The 18,842-nt window shown below is 42.2% G+C and overlaps 1 protein-coding gene across 1 annotated transcript in view; it reads right to left on the bottom strand.

Annotated features, from left to right (window-relative positions):
- LOC135500409 (ankyrin repeat domain-containing protein 50-like) overlaps positions 1–18,842 on the bottom strand; it is a 745,855-nt gene that overhangs the window by 196,561 nt on the left and 530,452 nt on the right. Inside the window, exon 14 of the mRNA XM_064791866.1 lies at positions 7,936–8,034. Coding sequence (XP_064647936.1) covers positions 7,936–8,034 — 99 coding nt within the window. The remainder of the gene's footprint in view (positions 1–7,935; positions 8,035–18,842) is intronic.

Raw genomic sequence — 18,842 nt, 5'->3', positions numbered from 1 at the left:
TGATATATAATGCATGCATGTAATAATTGATTAATCTGCCTAAAATGCGCAATTAAAACGGCGAAAGATCTTGATAAACACTCTGGTGGCGGTCGCACTAAATAACGACCGGTAGGGCCCGGCGTCTGGCGGAGAAAGAAAGGTAGCGCCCGGAGGTTGAAACGGGATTTTTATGCACTTTTAACTGTATATATATGTTGTTTAGATGTATTTCAGTTATGTTACTTTGATGACCAAGCTTGCACCTAAAGTTGGTAAAATTGGTGCTTGTTTATGGACTGCGCGAGCGACCGGAGAATTCGCCGTCGGCCATTTTGGCTACGGTCCCTGAGTTGTTGTGGTTGGCAATTTTGCAACAAATCTCGCCATTTACGTTTGTTTTCTCCCTGTCTGGTCATTGGCCGTGACAACAATTATTTTGAAAGTCACATTATGACATCGTAGCATGAATTCCACTGCAGTTTCGTTACGCAGCAATGCTCATGTTTTTGGTTGGCAATCCTGTACTGTCTGTACACTGCGCTGTGCTTGGCTGTACTGTAGGCTGTAAAAAAGACCAAAACGATAGCCTAGCCCTATAGGATACAGGCTTAGAGGATAACTCAACAGGCCCTCATGATTCATTTGATGGAAACCTTATTTGATAGTACCTCATCATTAAGTCCACTAGATCCTGTTCTGTCATATGTAGTAGACGATAGACAATTTTCAAAATGTAGTACACCACTCGCTCATCTTTAAGCCCAGCTCTCGGCTCACATCATGTGGGCAAGGTTGGCTGTTGAATGACTTTACGTCATAATAGCAGGGTGACGTCAACTCAGTACTTCAGCATGCACTGATATAGCAAGAAGGTATTTCGCACCAGCACTTCTGCGTGCTAGACGTTATAGCGTCACGTTGCCTCATAATAACGGTACCGACACACACTTGGCCCTTGCCTTCACCTATCCATTTCAGCTGAGCGCCAGGCCCTTGGGCCTCTTGTTGATACTGCTTTATCATCTTATGATTTGAGAAAGCTTTTGGTGTGTTACCTTCTTCCCTTCGTCAACATCTGCGCCGCTTTCAATAGCATGATAGAGCATCTACGACAGCAAGGTGACCGTTGTGAGAGGCGAGCATCAGCGCTGTCCATTGACGCCGTCAACAATCAATTTTTGAAATATCATAATACATGTATACAATTAGATAAGAGCCAGAAGTCGATATCACTTTGAATAGATTCAATTTTAGTTCTGTAACCTATGCACTACTTTAAAACTGCCAAATTATCGCGCTTTATGACTTATGTTTCCAACTTACAAAGCTTTCTGGAGAAAAAAATCATAAGTATTTTGGCTGATCACGAAATATTTTTCGTTTTTTTCTTTTTAATTTTATTTATTGAACAAAAGGTGCCGCGTCCCAAGGTACATTATGGTCACCTATTACAACTGGAGTGGCAGAATGCAGGTGAATATAGGTTGGCATTCCAATTCCCAATTTCTCAACAATTTATGAAGCCGAATCTTACCAGTATGATCAGGAGGCCGGCTAAAAGGCAAATCTTTTGGAGTTTTTGATAACTTCCTCGACGAAGGTAAACAGTATTGGGTTATGATTTACAAATGGAAGATCAAATCCAAAAATTACTTGTCTGAGGATGAGATTAGGGGAAAAATTGTTGAGAGAAAGACGACACGAGTCGAAAATACGTCTCACATGAGCAAAATTGCACGCAATTAATAAAGTAACGGAAGTATGTCTCACCCTCTTGCCTATATGAGCACATAGGAGAGTCGATGATAGACTTTGAGTAGACTAGATCAAATTTTAGAGTTGTCTTATCAGAGTCTTTCAAATGAATTGTCAGGCAACTAGGGAACGTATGGTTTCAACATCAAAGCAACCGCCCGTTCCAAAAGACGCGCGTTGGGACAGAGCTCTCTCGGGTCACGCGTTGACCCAGGCAAATTTCACACAACTGGAACTTGAACAATTATTCTTCGATCAGCTGAACATAGCCAAAAACTCCGTTTTAGAGCAAACGCCAGCTTCAAATGCACTGATTTCTATTTTGTGGTCAAACGTTAGCATGTTTAGAAATCAAATTTTGTTTTATCAAAATTTCTCTAATTCAATGTCTCTGCTATTTTGAAGCTCAGTTTCTTTGCTTTTAAGATTAGAAAACGGTTCATTTTCCTATCGATGAGCTTGTTTTGCATAAATTAAAGCGCAAGGTGGTGTTTATTAGGAATACTGTCCAATATTGTTTAACACGCCATTCGGTTTGAACCTTACAAACATGATGTGTACATTCTGAGTTTTCTCATAATGTGCCTTCTCAAGTTGCAAGCCGATCAGTGGATGTTTGCATGCAGCTTAATTTTGATTTGATTATTGTTTAGTTTGGCAATTAGCAGCCAATAAAAATTAACGAACATATCTGCCTAAATTGTTGAATCGTTCACATCGATATAAGTTCAAAAAAATTATATTGTATGTATTTGTTATCCGAGAAATCTTATGTATACTGCATGTGCGGAGTATATTTTACGTTGAATATTTGGTCGTTTTATCAATGTTTTGCATCTCAGTTCAGTTTGTAGCTGAAGTAAAATGGGTTTCATATATGACTTCCAGTTATTTGCCCGAGAGAGCTGTGGGATCAGATGAAACTTGCCGTGACCTGACTCTCTATTTGAAAGACTCTGGTTTAACCAAGTCTAAAACGAGTGTGTATGTTATCAATCTTACATAAGCCATGACCAGCTCCGAAAAAAACACGTTGTTTGAAGTATTGTATTTTATATCTTGTCCTGAAAGAATATTATGTAGGTGACTGCTTTATGCCGGCGGGTAAATCGTTCCAAATGGAACAAGCAGAAGGGATAAATGAGTTTCTTGCCCTATCGGTCCTACAGAAAGGTGCATGGACAGCTAAATGACGTGGCAAGTTTACATTTACAGCAGCACGGCCAAATGATTTAGAGAGATTCGTCTATCCCGTTTCCGGGATCAGGATCAGGATAGGTATATACGTTCGCGGATAGGCTCTAACCTGAAGCCCGCTATTCTATCTCACTATCAATCACTTCACTGGACGCAAGGACCCAACGCGCCGCGTAGCGGCAAAATAGCGAAGCTGGCGAAACATTTATAACGGGTCACCGTGGCCTTATTATGGACTTATAGCGCGATTGTGGGGTTGTAACTATTTTGCTGTATATTGTCACAAGGAAAGAAAAGCACGCGACCAAACGCCGACCTATTTATGTAAAGTAATAATTAGAAGTTCAGGAAATGTTAATAAAAACTCATTCCATATCGTCTTTTGAGGGCATTTTTAATTATAAAAAATATATGCCTACGTCACAGAGTCTCTGCTATGGTCATGTTGATCACAGATGCCTCGCGCAGCCAGAATTTCTTCACTTATTAGTCTGGCGCATGTCAGACCTTCTGTGTTCGAGACGTTTTCCAGCACGATGTATGTGGGCAAAAGCAACACTGCGTAGATTATCTCGAGCAGGGGCTAATAATAGATTATGCTAATGAGCATACCTTCTTCATTGAGTTTTCCCAGAATGGTCCATATAGCGCGAAACACGGGACGGCATGGTTATTCTATTAAGTATATGCCTACGTCACAGAGTCTCTGTAATGGTCATTTCTGTCACAGTAGTCACGCGTAGCCAGACTTACTTCACTTATTTATCTGGCGCAAGCCAGCCGTTCTTTGTACTAAACGTTTTCCACCACAATGTATCCGGCCCGAAGAAACACTGCGCAAGGTTACATCGAGCTGGAGCTAAGAATAGATTATGCTTATGAGTATACTTCCTCATTGAGTTTTCCCAGAATGGTGCATATCGCGCGAAGCTACTTAGCCTAATACCAATAGACCCCGCGTGGTGGCGCTGAGGCGGCCGCTGTAATCAAGAGAGTGAGTGGCTGAGTCACTCTAGAAGCTACTTGGTCATAACAAAGGACGGACCTAACCAAAATTACCTTTATTTTCGCATTGCTACAATGAAAGAAAATAAACTGGCAGAAATTGTGAACAATCGATTTCGCCTGAGGAAGACCAAAGATATGGCGATGGAGAAGGAACAACTCTATCCCTTTCCGGAAAACTGTGGGGCGTTAGAAACCCCAAAGCTTAACGATGAGATAAGGACAAAGATCACTGATGTTGCCCGATCGCGTGACGTGATGTCCGCCTATTTTATATCCAGAAGGCAGTTAACAAAGCTGCTGCCGCAGTGGCCAGGTTAGCATCGCAGATTCAATTCTCAAAGAGAACATTGACAAACAGAAAAAAGTCAAAATCGCTTCCGATGCTTTGGCTCTTCTTGGGCACGCAAACCAGGAGCTCTCAATAAAACGCATGGAAGCAATAAAGCCAGGTCTCAGGGCCAAGTTTTAAAGCTTTTGCAGAACAGGAATAATCCATGTTACCAACAAATTATTTGGCGACGACATATCCAAGGCTATAAAAGAGGCCAAACAGGTCGAGGAGGTGACGAAAGACTCATACTCTTTGACAAAAAACTACTTGTAGAAGCCGCGGGCAAAGAGTTTCCATCACGGCCACAAGAGTTACCAATCCCGTCGACAATACCGTGGTAAGTTCCAAGGCGGAAGGGAAAAGAAGCCCTACTCCCATAACAAGAAGAAACGGGAGGACGGAAAGTAAAGACAGAACGCTTACCAGATCAGGTAGGTCCTCAAAATACTTCTAAGCTTGATATTGACCAGTACAACTTCCTTCAATTATGCAGAACTCAATGAGTTCATTGAGCAAACCGTTAGAAAATCGGAAGCCGATATTCGCTATTTTAAAGCAGGTAGAATACGACATTATTTTGAAAACTGGAAGGAATCAACATCTGATCCTTTTCTCCTCATTATTATCAAGGCTACCAGCTTGAGTTTGATGGAGATCCGCCTCGACACACTAGGGTGCAATCCCAAATAAAATTCAACAAAGAGGTAACTGAGGCCATTAATGGCGAAATAAGATATCTTCTGGAGAAGAAAGTGATAATAGAATGCCACCAAAAGCCAATATAGTTTATTTCCCGAATTTTTCTGAGGCCAAAGATGGATGGAACATACAGAATGATCCTAGATCTGTTTATCTTGAACAAACATTTGATGGATGCCCATTTTAAAATGGAGGGCATTAAGACCGTTGTAGATTTGATGACACCTGGTTGCTATCAATGCACAATTGATATCAAAGATGCGAATTATAGTGTACCTAGACACAGAAATTCACAAAGATATTTAAAGTTTGAGTGGAATGGAAGATTATTTCAGTATACATGCTCCCCGAATGGGATTGGCCCGTGTCCAAGGGTATGGACAAACCTAATGAAACCGATTATGGCACGCATAAGGCAGCAAAGTATCCCATCGGTCATATATGTTGACGATCTGCGGCTGAAGCAAGATATGACACTGGCATGTGCCAGAAGTGCAATGATGGCTACTACAATACTAGCTGACCATAGGTTAATTCCCTATCCCATTAAGTCAAGTTGGCCACCAATGCAACAAAGGGAATTTATTGGATTCATATTCACTCAATACTTATTGCGGTTTTCCTCACACCAGAGAAAGTGGAAAGGTCAAAGCCATATGCTCAAGCCTACAGAGAAAAGAGAGGCCTGCTATAAAATTACTTGCCAAGGTTATCGCTACTTTGGTGTCTTGCTTCCCCGGGGTGATGTATTGCCCATTTTATTACAGACAGTTGGAAGCTAATAAGATGCAGGCTCTCCAATTACAAACTGGCGACTATGACAAAAATACTTGCTTGACAGATGGGGCCAAGGCAGAACTCACATGGTGGGTATTTAGCGTGGCCGCGGCCATTAGGCTTACTGCTGATCTACTACGCGTATCTCATGTGATCCCGCTCGTGATTGATAGTTCGATAGAATTACAATCAACCTTCAACTTACAGGTAAGTCTCGGTTAATCAACTATAATTCAAATGGCCAGCTTGAGGACGAGAGACAGAACGCAACCGTCTCCACCTCTCGCGGGACTACAAGAAACAATACTTTATAACGCTTGTTCATAGCAGGTGAATACCAATGATGTGGAGCCGAGGCCAATACAATTTCTATTTCCAGGGGTCAATGAGCTCCCCACTCCCGGTGGTCCTCTATAATTAACCCCTGGAAACATACAAAAATAAAAGCTCTGTGATTAGTTACTGATAATCAACATAAATATCGATGACGTTACTGGCTATCACATGTATTTTTTTCATTCGCATTTGATGATGAACACTTAACATTTTGAGTTTGCTTTTTGTAATCATATGAACAGATAACCCAAGCCTCCTTATAAATACATGCATGTGGTCACTCCACGAGTGATAGAGTGCAGGAGCTGGCCCCTGTGAAAAGTTAGTTGACCCAGCATGGCATCCTGATCGCACTGCCGTCTACTTTCAGTTGCTTCAGATCATTACGAAGTTTCGAGACACCCGAATGTCCTTGCTTACGTTCAAATTCAAGTTTGATTTCGTCTCGCCTTAGTGAGTTATATATGCTCATTACTCTGTTTTCTGAGCATTTTAGTTTCCTATTCCCTTTATTTTACAGATTTCTCAGTTGTTTTTGTTTAACTGAGACTTAAGGACGCTGTTCTGGTGTTTTAACCCGTTAAGTTGAGTCTGCAGACTGTCGTTAACGGCGTCAGTTTTTGATAATTTTGAGCAGAAGTTACGATAGCATTGTACGATAGTATTTCGTGATTACATGCGGTTTGTTTGTTCATCTTTTTGCACTGCTGTAACGCCACGCAAAAATGTGTGAGCTATAAACCTCATGTGAATGATCGAATAACACAAACGCGGTGTTTAATTAATTAATAACCGCAATTATCGATATATTCTACTGATCAGGAAGTATCTACAATGTTAAACTTTGGATAACAAGTCGTATCTTCTTACCAAGATTTAATGGACATTGCAAATTTTGACCCTATATGTTTACCTCTTTGACTTTTTGGAACTTTAACTTTCGAGGCGCCACAGGGTTCAAATTGGCCATTGTTTTCCTCTCGGGACAGAGGCAGTGCTACATGTATTTAGTCATGTTCATGTACATACCAATTTACTGAGTATTCTATCGATAAGCAAATATCGAAATATATAAATGGATAAGAGTCTGAGGTGTAGATGACCGCAAGAGTTATCCCATTCAACAATAACATACATCGCTTTATTATCTTACGATTTTAGAGCGCTAAGTTAGGATGAATGGGACGTTTGGTGTGTTACCTTTTCCCCTAGGTCAACCTCTGCGTCACGTTTCAATAGAGAATCTACGACCTTTTTAAAAAAAACTCTTTTGCATATGATACTTTTCTCCAATGTTTTTGGTCACAAAGTGTGTGAATTGCGGGTTCAAATTTATCGATCGCGGACATTTTGTGGGCGTGTCGTCTGTTTATCTTTTTATACCCGTCAGCTGCTGCCACCTAGTGTCAAGTCAGATTTGATCGGCGCGCTATCTAACGTCGGAATTTAGAGTATTGTTTTGCACTGCCATATTTGCCGCGTCACACGTGGTCACGACGTAAAGGAAATGTATTGGCAGGTGGCCATCAAAACGTCATGTCATGAAGTCACGTGAAGAACCTCTATAGAAAACGCTACGAAGTCGAAAACACCTCACGTAACGCTAGTAGCGACTTACGAAATCGATTGAAGTTACGAGTGCTTTGACAATATGATGCAACTCGCTAAGAACCACCTAGTAATACGTAAATTCTTACTAAACTCTCTTAAGAAGGCTTCATGAATACGATCCCTGAGGTGAAGATGATTTTAAGTGATTCAAACTAGTTATCTCATTCAACAATAATATTCTTTGTTATCTTATGAGTTAGAAAGCTAAGTTCAGATGAATGGAAGTTTTGGTGTGTTACCTTCTTCTCTTTGTCAACTTCTGCGCCACCTTTCAATAGAACATCTACAACATCAGGCTGACCGAATTGGGAGGCGACCATTAGCGCCGTAAAGCCGTCCTGAAACAAGACAGACATACTGTCGATAACCAAATATCAAAATACACTGAATAGATATACCCTAATATCCCGCGAGAGAGAAAATGATGCTATTCCCTTGCAGAGGTTGCCAAATCTAAATCAAAGCCCCCGTTGTTAGACCCAGCCAAATTTGGCTAGCTTATTGAACTAGGGAGACATGATGCAGGGGTGATCCATCCAAGAATGACCAAGAGCCCCAGTTATTAAATAGGGACATGTCAGCAATATTCGTTCTCTCTCGCAGGACTTTAGGGTATATAAGTTGATTCCTCCTAACAAAAGACATGTGAGGTTACAGATTACGAAATATTAATAACTAACAGTCAGGTGAATATAAAAAATAACCATAAAGAAATAAAGTGGTAGCTACTCGACTCAGACCAACGTACCGCTGACAAATATAATATTACATGTATATGAATATCGCACGTAGTCATGGTTGTGCGATATTTATATAACATTATAGTAACATAGTGATTTAGTATGATAGAATATTGTAGTGACTGTTGTGCTCGGGGTTTGGCACAGAAGAAAACGGACGCCGTTTCGTAGTTGAATATTTTTATTTGAAACCTGTAAAAAATATATGACATTTAGCACCAAATATAAATCATGGGTCATCAAGAGAAAGAGAACTATTATAAATCGAGTTAATTTACTTTTTCTAATTAGTGCGATACAAACAACAGATAACTATTTTTGGTCACTTTTGACGGTCCCTTTTGATTTCGGGCGTGGTACTTTTAACTCAACATTTAACACAAAAAACAAATAATTTACGTGTTAAAATGAGCAATTATAATCCTAAATTGAAACGATAATTTTTTAATGTTTTAATGTCTCAGTTTAGATTTGCCAACTTCAGCACAAGATATAGACTATTTAAAAACTTCTGTATGTCCCTATATGGATACCAACTATTAGACATGTCAAAACCGTATACTGAAGACATCTACATCGCATGGCGTAAATGCATCAGACAGGTATTGTGTCTCTCTTACCGTACACATACTGATCTATTAACAGATATCATTCAAGATTGCTGTATTCAAAAACAATTGGAAAAGAGAATGGTAAAATTCGTAAGTGGCTTGTTTGTTGTAAAAAAACAAGTACACTCGGAAATGTATCCAGTTAATAGTTGCAGGCAACAGTTCACCACTAGGGAATCTTTACCTACATTACTCATAAATATAATTGGAATAGGTACAATTTGCCACTTTTAGGATATGTCAGATGAGGTTTATAAATTGCCAGGTCAAAGAGGTTGGGATTTAAAATTAGGGAACTTTTAGAAATAAGGGATCAGGGGAGCAACTTTTTGTCGTCTACTGAAATAAAAATACTTCTAGATTTTTTGTGTACAATGTAAGTGTGAATAATTCGATTGATTTTTCTCTAAGAATTGTAATACTAGGAGAGGATGTCATTGTGTAGAAAGTTATGACGAGAAATTGGTTGTTCTTTTGTTGGCACCCGCACAAAATGTTCATGCACGTTCACAATATTTATGTACTTATAGTACGAATAAACATACTGTTAAATCGGACTTAAGACATCACTTCTTTAAACCAGCCCACTTCATTACTATGACGGTCACATGGCTGCACATGCAGTAATAATCTGTAATAATACATGTACTATCTGCTTTCTGATTGGTTTTATACCAACGCAAATAGGCCTAGTAGTCATTGGCTTTGAACTTCATAGAACTGACACCAGTAATGTCACATTGGCAGTAGGCCTATTCTGAAATTATTGAGAAGAGAAAACCAGCTCTGATCATTTCTGAATTTCAAGGTCGCGTACAAAAACTTGTACAGGTTGTCCCAATAAAAAAAAAATTCGAAGACCAATTTTAATTGATTTTTTCACTAAATTGGGTTTTGCTAATTACACACCATTTTCTTGGATGTCTAAAATGGTGGGTCCACGAGTCTGTAGGGTTGTTCTATAGGAGTCCAACACAGATCGGAGAAGATTAAAGTTAGCTGTTAGCCACAGTTTTGAAGGTTCATTACACCCTGATCATGCCAAATAAACTTCCACTTCGTCCGCGTGAAGATCTCGGAATTCTCTGCCATCCTCTTCAGTATTATATCTCCATCGACAACTGGAAGTGACCCAGCATCAACATGGCCAGGACGAAATGCCGCTTCAAATCCAATGATGATGACCTGTGGACTACAGCAGCCTCACACGCAACATTTACAACGCGTATCACATCTGAAAGTCCAATCATTCCGCATCCGCCCTGCTCATCAGTATTTGCTGTTTTCCATGCCTTCCATGCCTTCCCCTGCCTTTCGCGCGTTAGACTCAAACGACTTCATCACCGTAAGGTCTAACGGCTGCCGCAGGGATGTGCAGCCCACTGGCACCAACTGCAGAATTCCCCACATCTCAGTAATCCGCATCCAAAATGTTCTGTCCTGTACGTGCATGGGGTCGAAAATGGTCAACTATCAAGAAGTAATTTTCAACGTTCTCTCCTTCCACGAATGGTTGCAGAACCTCAGGTACCCAGTGGTCAAGTATAGGGTCTCCTTCCTCATCCACCCTGTTTGTTAAGACGTGTACTTCAACTGCTCATTTTCCAAGGCGTCGAAATGGCGTATAATCTTTTAATGGTTTGCACATTCTTATTATTCTTTTATTGAGGTGACAACACCATTTACCAAAGCTTCTTCGAAGTCGCGCACGTACTTGATTGTTTTCTCCGACACTTTCTGTCTTTTCTGGCATTTGGGGTACATCTTGCAGTATAGACGATGTGTGAAAACGAAGCCTGCTAAACCAAGCATTTCATAGGCCTGATCAGTCAACACCCAAAAAATCCTTAGATGAAAAACAGCTTTCATAAAGCACTAAATACAATAACGTTTTATTTTGTGACACCCTTTATATAGAACTGGTCAATTCTGGTATGACACAAACTCCTTTTATGAAAAGTGAAAACGATTAGGCCTACATGATCATGTCCATCCAAGACCCAGTCAATAAACTAAACCTCAATGTGTTTATGCTTGGTCTTGAACAATGATTGGAGAAACCATGCATATTCAATAGACAAACGAACCCACTTTGCCAAAGTGGGCTGGACATCCTTATACCCAGAAGTGATGTCTTAAGTCCGATTTTACAGTATATATACTGTCTTTTCATCGACAAACCACCGGTTCCTGATATTCAGGCCAAACCCACCTTATGATGGTACGTAGTAGAGGATCACAATACACGCATGGTAACGACCAATAGCAGTAGACTGTCAACTTGGAAGGCAGGTCTAGGTTTTAGAGGGGCTGCTGTATGTTTCACAAGTGACCTAATAGGGTTGCGTCATTTGTACGGACGAGTGCCGCGGCGGAATAATACGGGGTGTCCCACAAAATACTCCACCGGTTTTTACGGGGTGTTTAATTTCAAAATTTGAGTACCTTAAAAAGCGTAAAAAAGGCATATCAAGGCTTGTTTGCTAGGTGTAATGGATGATTGAAAGAAAGGAACTTCGAACAACAATGTCTGGTCCATAGTTTGGAATCCGGGAGAATTATCTTAGCATTTTAGTTGGGACACCACGTAGGCTTAAAAGGGCAAAAACTATTGAGTAATCAGTGAGGTTTCAGGCGTATATAAAGTTTGGGTACTGTCGGAAACCTCTTCTTGCCTTGCCTACAACTTGTAGAAATATGGATGAGCAGCTACCTAAAAGAAAGCGTAGTTATTCCGTGTCGGAGAAGCTGCGATACCTGCAAGACTTTGAGATTGCCATTGGAAATGGCACTGTGCGAACGATGACAGAATTTGCCAACCACCACAACATACCTTTTGAGACGTTTCGCAGGTGGAACCGTCATGACCTGGAATTGAAGGAGGAGCAGAACCGGGGCAAAGACCGAAAGGTGAAGCAGAGGTTGATTGGTTACTGGCCTGAGGTCGAAGACCAACTAGAAATTTGGTTCCAGGATGTTCGGCGAAGACGTCTACCTGTTGTGATCCAGAATGTCCAGGAGAAGGCCGTGCAACTATTCCACACCTGGTGGGATGCCCTCCCAGAAGAGCGCCGACAACTCGCCACAGAAGCAAAACCACTAATGCATGATTTCCATGCATCCAACGGCTGGGTGGAACTTTTTATGAAGAGGAAGGACATCAGCCTGCGAAAAGTCACGAAGAACACTACCACCATTCCAGAAAACGCCGTTGTCCTGGTTCGAAACTTTCGCGATGAAATAACCAACACCATCGAAAATTTTGGTATACCAATGCGCCTGTTTTTCAACATGGACCAGACTTTCCTCCTTTTTGACCTCCGCCTAATGTACACCCTCAATGAGAAATGTGCCAAGGCTGTTGATGTACGAACCTCCTGGAAGAATGCAAAGCTGGGATGTTCTGTTACACTTTGCGTGGCGGCGAATGGCGATAAGATGCGAGCCCACATCACCTTTCCAAGAAGAGGATTTGTTCGCGCGCTTGTTCGAGCTCTGGAAGAGGCCGAGTTGCCCGAAAACGTTGTGGTCACATCGTCCGCCACGGGATGGGTCAGACAGGAGACGATTCACCATTGGCTTGACGAAATCTTCATACCATACGTCCATGAGGCCCATATAGAAAGACTCTGATTGAACGGAGAACTTCAGGAATCGTCTCACTGCAGAAGGGGGCAGACTCAACTTTGTACCGGCCAGATGCACATCTTTGGCACAACCCCTGGATGTGGCTGTCATGAGATCCTTCAAATGTCACGCTAGACAAGCATGGAAGTCATGGAAGACCGAAAACACCAAGCAACGAAGCAGGCCAGTGTGATCCAATTGGACTCAGAGATGTTGTCAACATCGTCAGGCGTGCCTTGGAAGCGATCAGCCCAGAGGTCGTCGAGCATGGATTTGAGAAAGCGTTACGCCCACAGAACATAGACGCAGGTCCACACCCAGTTCCAGATGACGACGATGACGATGAACAGGGGGTAGAATTCCTCAATCTGCCTGATGAGTTTGAGCCTGAGATAGCAGGGCAGTAAGCAATCGGGTCAACAGAGACATTCGGCAACCGGACCAGAATAAAAATCCAAAATAATGAATAAAAAAAATTAAAAAAACAGAAATAAAAAATAAAAAATAAAAACAATGAATAAAGGCAACAAAAGATGAATAAAGATTGGATGAAAGCCAATCTGAATAAACCTGAATGCATGAAGCGTCGCTGTCTTGAAGCGATGCTGGTAGAGCCCCCAAAAGGCCTGTGATGCCCACTCCAACGCGTTTTATGGGAGAAAGGGTTAACGTTGATCTATCAAACAGACCCAAATCGCAAAACCGCACTGAAACCGCAAACTCAGACCGCAAACCACAATAAACGCGAGCGCTTTGCATATCCTATGTGTCTTGTTAGGCCAATCTGTACTTCTACTAGTAATACACCTACTTCATTCAACTTTCCCCCAATGAATGAAATGGTATTGTGCCCTGTGCTCGCGGTAGGCGTATGCATTAAGCCTAATGAACCGGTCTTACATCGATGAAAAGACGGTATATACTGTAGTTTCATGAAAATAACACCACTTCATTAACAGATGGTGTCGCCGCCCCTAACTCATAGGCACCTATTCCATAGAGCTATACCCTATACTATACTATACGCGAACAATAGTTTCATGGTCATGCACCCTTTGTGAGGACATTGTTCGCGTATAGTGTAGTATACCGTATACCTCTATGGAATAGGTGCCATAGGGTGGCGAACAGAGCTGTAGAGAAGGCCGATCATTGGCTGGGATTCCAGAGAGGGTTGTCCAGGCCTCATATCCAATATGCTTCAGTTTTGAGTCCAATCCTTATTGTTTGGGTTGTTGAAACCGATTCGTAGGTCTCCTATGAATGGGATAATGGGATCGGGTCTTCGGCCATTGTACTGAGTGTCCCAGAACATTTTCAACTAATCGTCATTGGTAGTGTAAAGGGTGTCCCAGTGCTAATAGCTGATAGTGTACAGGGTGTCCATGAAAAAAGTCCAACTGACATATTGGCTTCTGCTGGTTTTAGGGACTGACCTGCCCTTTCAAAGTGAGGCACTGCTCAGGGAGGTAATGGAGCATGTCTTCGGGTCTTATCATCCCTTACCAGCTTCGTGCTTTCAAAGATACTTTGCAGTGCGAAATTGGTAAGAATGATAAGTTGTCCGTCACATATCTGGAGACAAAACCGAACGTCCCTCTAAATGTACAGTCTTGTCCGAAGTGATCAGTGAAGGAATAAAAAAGAACGATGCAAATCCCGATTCAATTTTTTTTCAAAGCTAAAGATACACATTATTAGATTGTCCAGCTTTCAGAATCGTACCCACAATCATTCACAACACCCACAGTCAATTCAAGTCCATCACAATGTCCTCCTCGACTACATTCACGAACTCTGGTCCATCCACGGCAGTCTCCTCTTCTTCCTCCAAGATAGCATGTGGTCCAGCTTCGATTGGCCTTGGTTGAAACGATGCTTCAAATCAGTTGACGATAACGTCCTCATCAACACCATCCCAGGCATCTCTGATGATGTTGGTCACGTCTCTCTCAGGCCGATGTGAGGGCAGTCTCCTCTTTCGTCCGTATGGTCCTTCTTCCTCGATTTCCATTGTCGCCGTACGTGACATTTGAAGGACTTCAAAGAGGGATGTGCAACCAGCAGGTACGTAATCCAGGCTGCCTCTCATGTCGCGGACTCTCGTCCGGAAGTTCTCTGTCCGGTGGACCTGATAATGATCGACGATTAACAGGAACTGGTCGGTCTCGTTGTCGGTGATGTAGGGTGATAGGACTTCATCTAACCACTTGTGCGCCGTTTCCTCCCTCATCCAACCAGTTTCCGATAGGGTAATCTTTACATCTGCTGGTGGGTTGTCTTGGAGGGCTGCAAACACCCGGACGAAACCTCTTCTGGGGAAGGTGATGTGCGCCGGCAACTTTGCTCCACAGGCTGCGATGCAGAGGGTGACGGTGCATCCCAACTTAGTATTGGACCTGGATGATCAGACGTCTATGGCCTTCTCCCCCGTGGTGTTGGCCGTGTACATGGTTCTCATATCAAACAGGACAAAGGTTTGGTCCATGTTAAAGAAGAACCGCATCTGTATATCAAGACGATCGATGCTCCCAGTAACCGCATCTCGGAAGGTCTGGATCCTTGCAGCAGCATCAGCGGGGACGGTCGTTGTATTCTTGGTCACCTTCCGTAGGGACACGTGGCGTCTCTTCATCAATCACTCCACCCAGCCTATGGATGCGTTGAAATCCCATAGCTGAGGGCGACAATGCTGAATCCCTTCTCTGATATCTTGGGCTAACTCATTCCACTAGCTTTGCCACACTACCAACGCCTTATCTTGAATGTCCAGAACGGAGACTGCGAGGCGATGCTCTCTCATCTGCTGCAGCCATTGGTAAAGCTGGTCCTCAACCTGTGGCCATAACGGATCACGGGGCTCCATCACCGTCTTCTTCCGGCCATGCCCTTCTTCTTGCTTCTGCTCGAGGTCCTCGAGATTCCACCTTCTAAACGTCTCCCAGGGGATGTTATAGTGGGCGGCGAACTCTCTCATACTGCGCACCGTACCGTTCACCAGTCCTTCTGGTCTCTCAGGTAGGCAAGTTTTTCTGTCACGGTGTAGCGCCGGCGTCGTTTTCTCAGCAGCTCTACAGCATCCATTGTCGCACAGGTTGTCTGCAATGTGGGTACCCTCAGTGGGGCTTCATTTATAGGCCTAAGAGGCCCTAGAATTCCTCAAGAAAACCACAAATCCTAGAAACTTCGATTCGAAAATGTAAGATAGAACTCAGAAAAGAAAAAAGGAAAAGATGAAAAATAAAAATATTTTTGGCTGTCCTTGACCGGGGTTTGAACTCACGACCTTTGGATTGCCACAATACGAGGAAAAACCCACAAAACATGCAATTTCGGCCATATTTGAATTCCGATCTGGCTGAAACTTGGCATACAAATAGTGGCTTCTTAGATGCATCATTACACAAAATTAAAACTCTTTACACTGAACAACGACAAAACGTACCAAGAACGGTAAAGTTTTCAACTTTGACCTCTGTGAACTTGAAAGGTGGGTCAAATCAAAAACCCGTAAGATATGTGATGTATCCTTGCTGGGAGTACCTACCATGAAACTTTTATCAAAAACAAATCAGTAATAAGCGAGAAATCACACTTTTTGAGTTTTGAGTTTGGGCCCCCTGGTGGCCAAGTCAATAATCAGACCGAACCAAAATTCAGTGTAAAAGGTCAACTGACCTAGGGGGTCATTTGTTCAAAGTTTCAAGTTCATAACTGTTGCGGTTGAGAAACGTGCCATAGTTACACGCAAACGGCAAATTTACGCCATTTGACCTCTGCGACCTTAAAGAGTAGGTCAAATCCGAAAAATCGTGCAACATCTGAGGTAACCTTGCTAGGGGTCCCTGCCATAAAAATTTCATCAAAAACAATTTGCTAATAAGCAGGCTATTGCACTTCTTACTTTTTCTGTTTTGGCCCCCTGGTGGCAAAGTCAAGAATCAGATCAGGCTGAAATTCAGCACCAGAGGTTATCTGATATAGGGGGTTATATGTACCAAGTTTCAAGCTCATAGCTTTGGTGGTTCAGAAACGTGCCATAGTTACACTTAAACGGCCAATTCACGCCATTTGACCTCTGCGACCTTGAAAAGTAGATCAAATTAAAAACCCGTAAGATATATGATGTATCCTTGCTATGAGTACCTACCACAAAAGTTTTATCGAAAACAAGTCACTAATAAGCGAGATATCACACTTTTTAGATATCCACATTTTGCCCCCTGGTGGCCAAGTAGAGAATCAGATCGGACAGAAATTTAGTGTCACGGGTCATCTGACCTAGGGGGTCATGTGTACAAAGTTTTAAGTTCATAGGCCAAGCTGTTAAAAAACGTGCCACTGTTTTTGAACTAGGATACGACGGACGACGACGACGACGACGACGACGACGACGACGACGACGACGACGACGACGACGACGACGGACGACGACGGACGACGGACACTGCGGTATCGTATAGACTCCCCTACGGTGAGCCAAAAAGAGGGTTGGAGAAAAACAGAGGATGAGCTCCTCGTTTTTCTTCGGAATTTCGTGACTACTATCATTGCCTGAATATCACTTTGCTTTACTAATAAAGCATTTGTAGATTTTTCTTCAGAGTTTCAATAAGGACTTTTTTTGTTTTGGGGGGGTTTGGGTCAATCTAAAAGGTGCTTCAGTTTTATGAGACAACCTGTATAAACGGTCGGCGAGTGGCCTTACCATTTACGTCATTCCACATGCGCACTCATCGACCAGTAGGCCCACAACACTTCGAATCAATAGGGCTGCGGTAATAAGTGGTTTAGCGTAACCGTGACAGCTCGGCTGAGCCATCACAAGGGCCAGCGAAGTCACTCATTGGTTACCTCTGGTGAATAGACTCAAGAGAAGAGGCCGGGCCTTGAATATCCCGAAGTGGTGTTATTTTCATGAAACTACAGTATATAATCGTTAAAGCTAATTAACAGTTACGTTGACATCAGGCTAACAGTCTGCAATAAGATAATTGAATTGAACACCAAACCGGGACGCCTAACTAAAACATAATAAAGGGTGCAACTTGCTTGCCTATCGTTTCGTGGCGAAGTTAAAATAAATCGTTCAACTTACGAAAAATCACGAGAGCCTAAAGAATACAATGGCAAAAGGTGCGAATCAAACTAGGCGCTAAATCTAAACGTAATAAGAAAAAACAAAAATTTTCGCCGATATTGTTTTAGCGCGAAACACTCTCCCCGCCAATGACAACACGCATATAGCGTACTGCAACACTAATGTCATTTTCATCCTTACGAAATCAAGTCACTGTCATCACCTCACAATTAGTTAAAAAACATCGCAGAAAATCACTGGCATCACTCAATACAGGCTGTCCAGAATATAAGTGTATTTCACAAGTACATCTAAAGCAAAGTTAGTCCAGTCTTATAGTCACTCCACACCAAGAATAGACAAGGCTTCCAAGAAGAATACTGTCCGTATCAAAAGTAAGTGTCCACGTTAACACAAAATCGTTCCAACACACAACAGTGTTTATGCTCCTTTGATTCATCTAGTCTGCAATTCCGTGGTAAATCAACCTCACACATCATCATCATATTCATCTCTGCATGACAGGTTGTTCATCCTTCTACTGCATGGCTGAATATTGTTGTGACACTTCTTGTTAAGGTCAATGTCTCTATGTTTATATTTCTGAGACAGATTTATGCGTCACTCGGCTGCACAGCGTCAAAGCGTGATGGCGTTGCTTTGAATAGCAGTATTTGACATGAGTTTTGAACCTCCTTGTTATTTCGGGCAACAACGGATGTTAGCAAGTTGTTTACCAATAAGACAAAGACTACCGCCAGCGGCATTCAAATAAGTGGTCGAATAGCTTTGCACACTACCGGACTTCAAATATGCGACCTGGCAAGAACGTTCTCCACTGCTCTGCAAAAAGGTTGTTGAATATTACTGATACCGGGTTTGCAAATATATGTCTGGCGTTCTCCACTGCCATTCTGACATCATTATCACAACTTGGTAAGTTCCCCACTGCTCCAGTTGCCAAAATCTTATATTGCCACCCAATTCATATCTTGTCATTTGACTAGAATTGCTAATAACAGATGTCCAACCATTTGACTCATGAGGACAGGCCCGATTAGTTTTACCACAACGGGCTCTGCTCGTAT

The sequence above is a fragment of the Lineus longissimus genome, chromosome 16 (assembly GCF_910592395.1).
Source record: "Lineus longissimus chromosome 16, tnLinLong1.2, whole genome shotgun sequence".
NCBI lineage: Eukaryota > Metazoa > Nemertea > Pilidiophora > Heteronemertea > Lineidae > Lineus > Lineus longissimus.
Note: the sequence above shows the minus strand (reverse complement) of the source record. Positions and strands in the feature narration are given on the sequence as shown.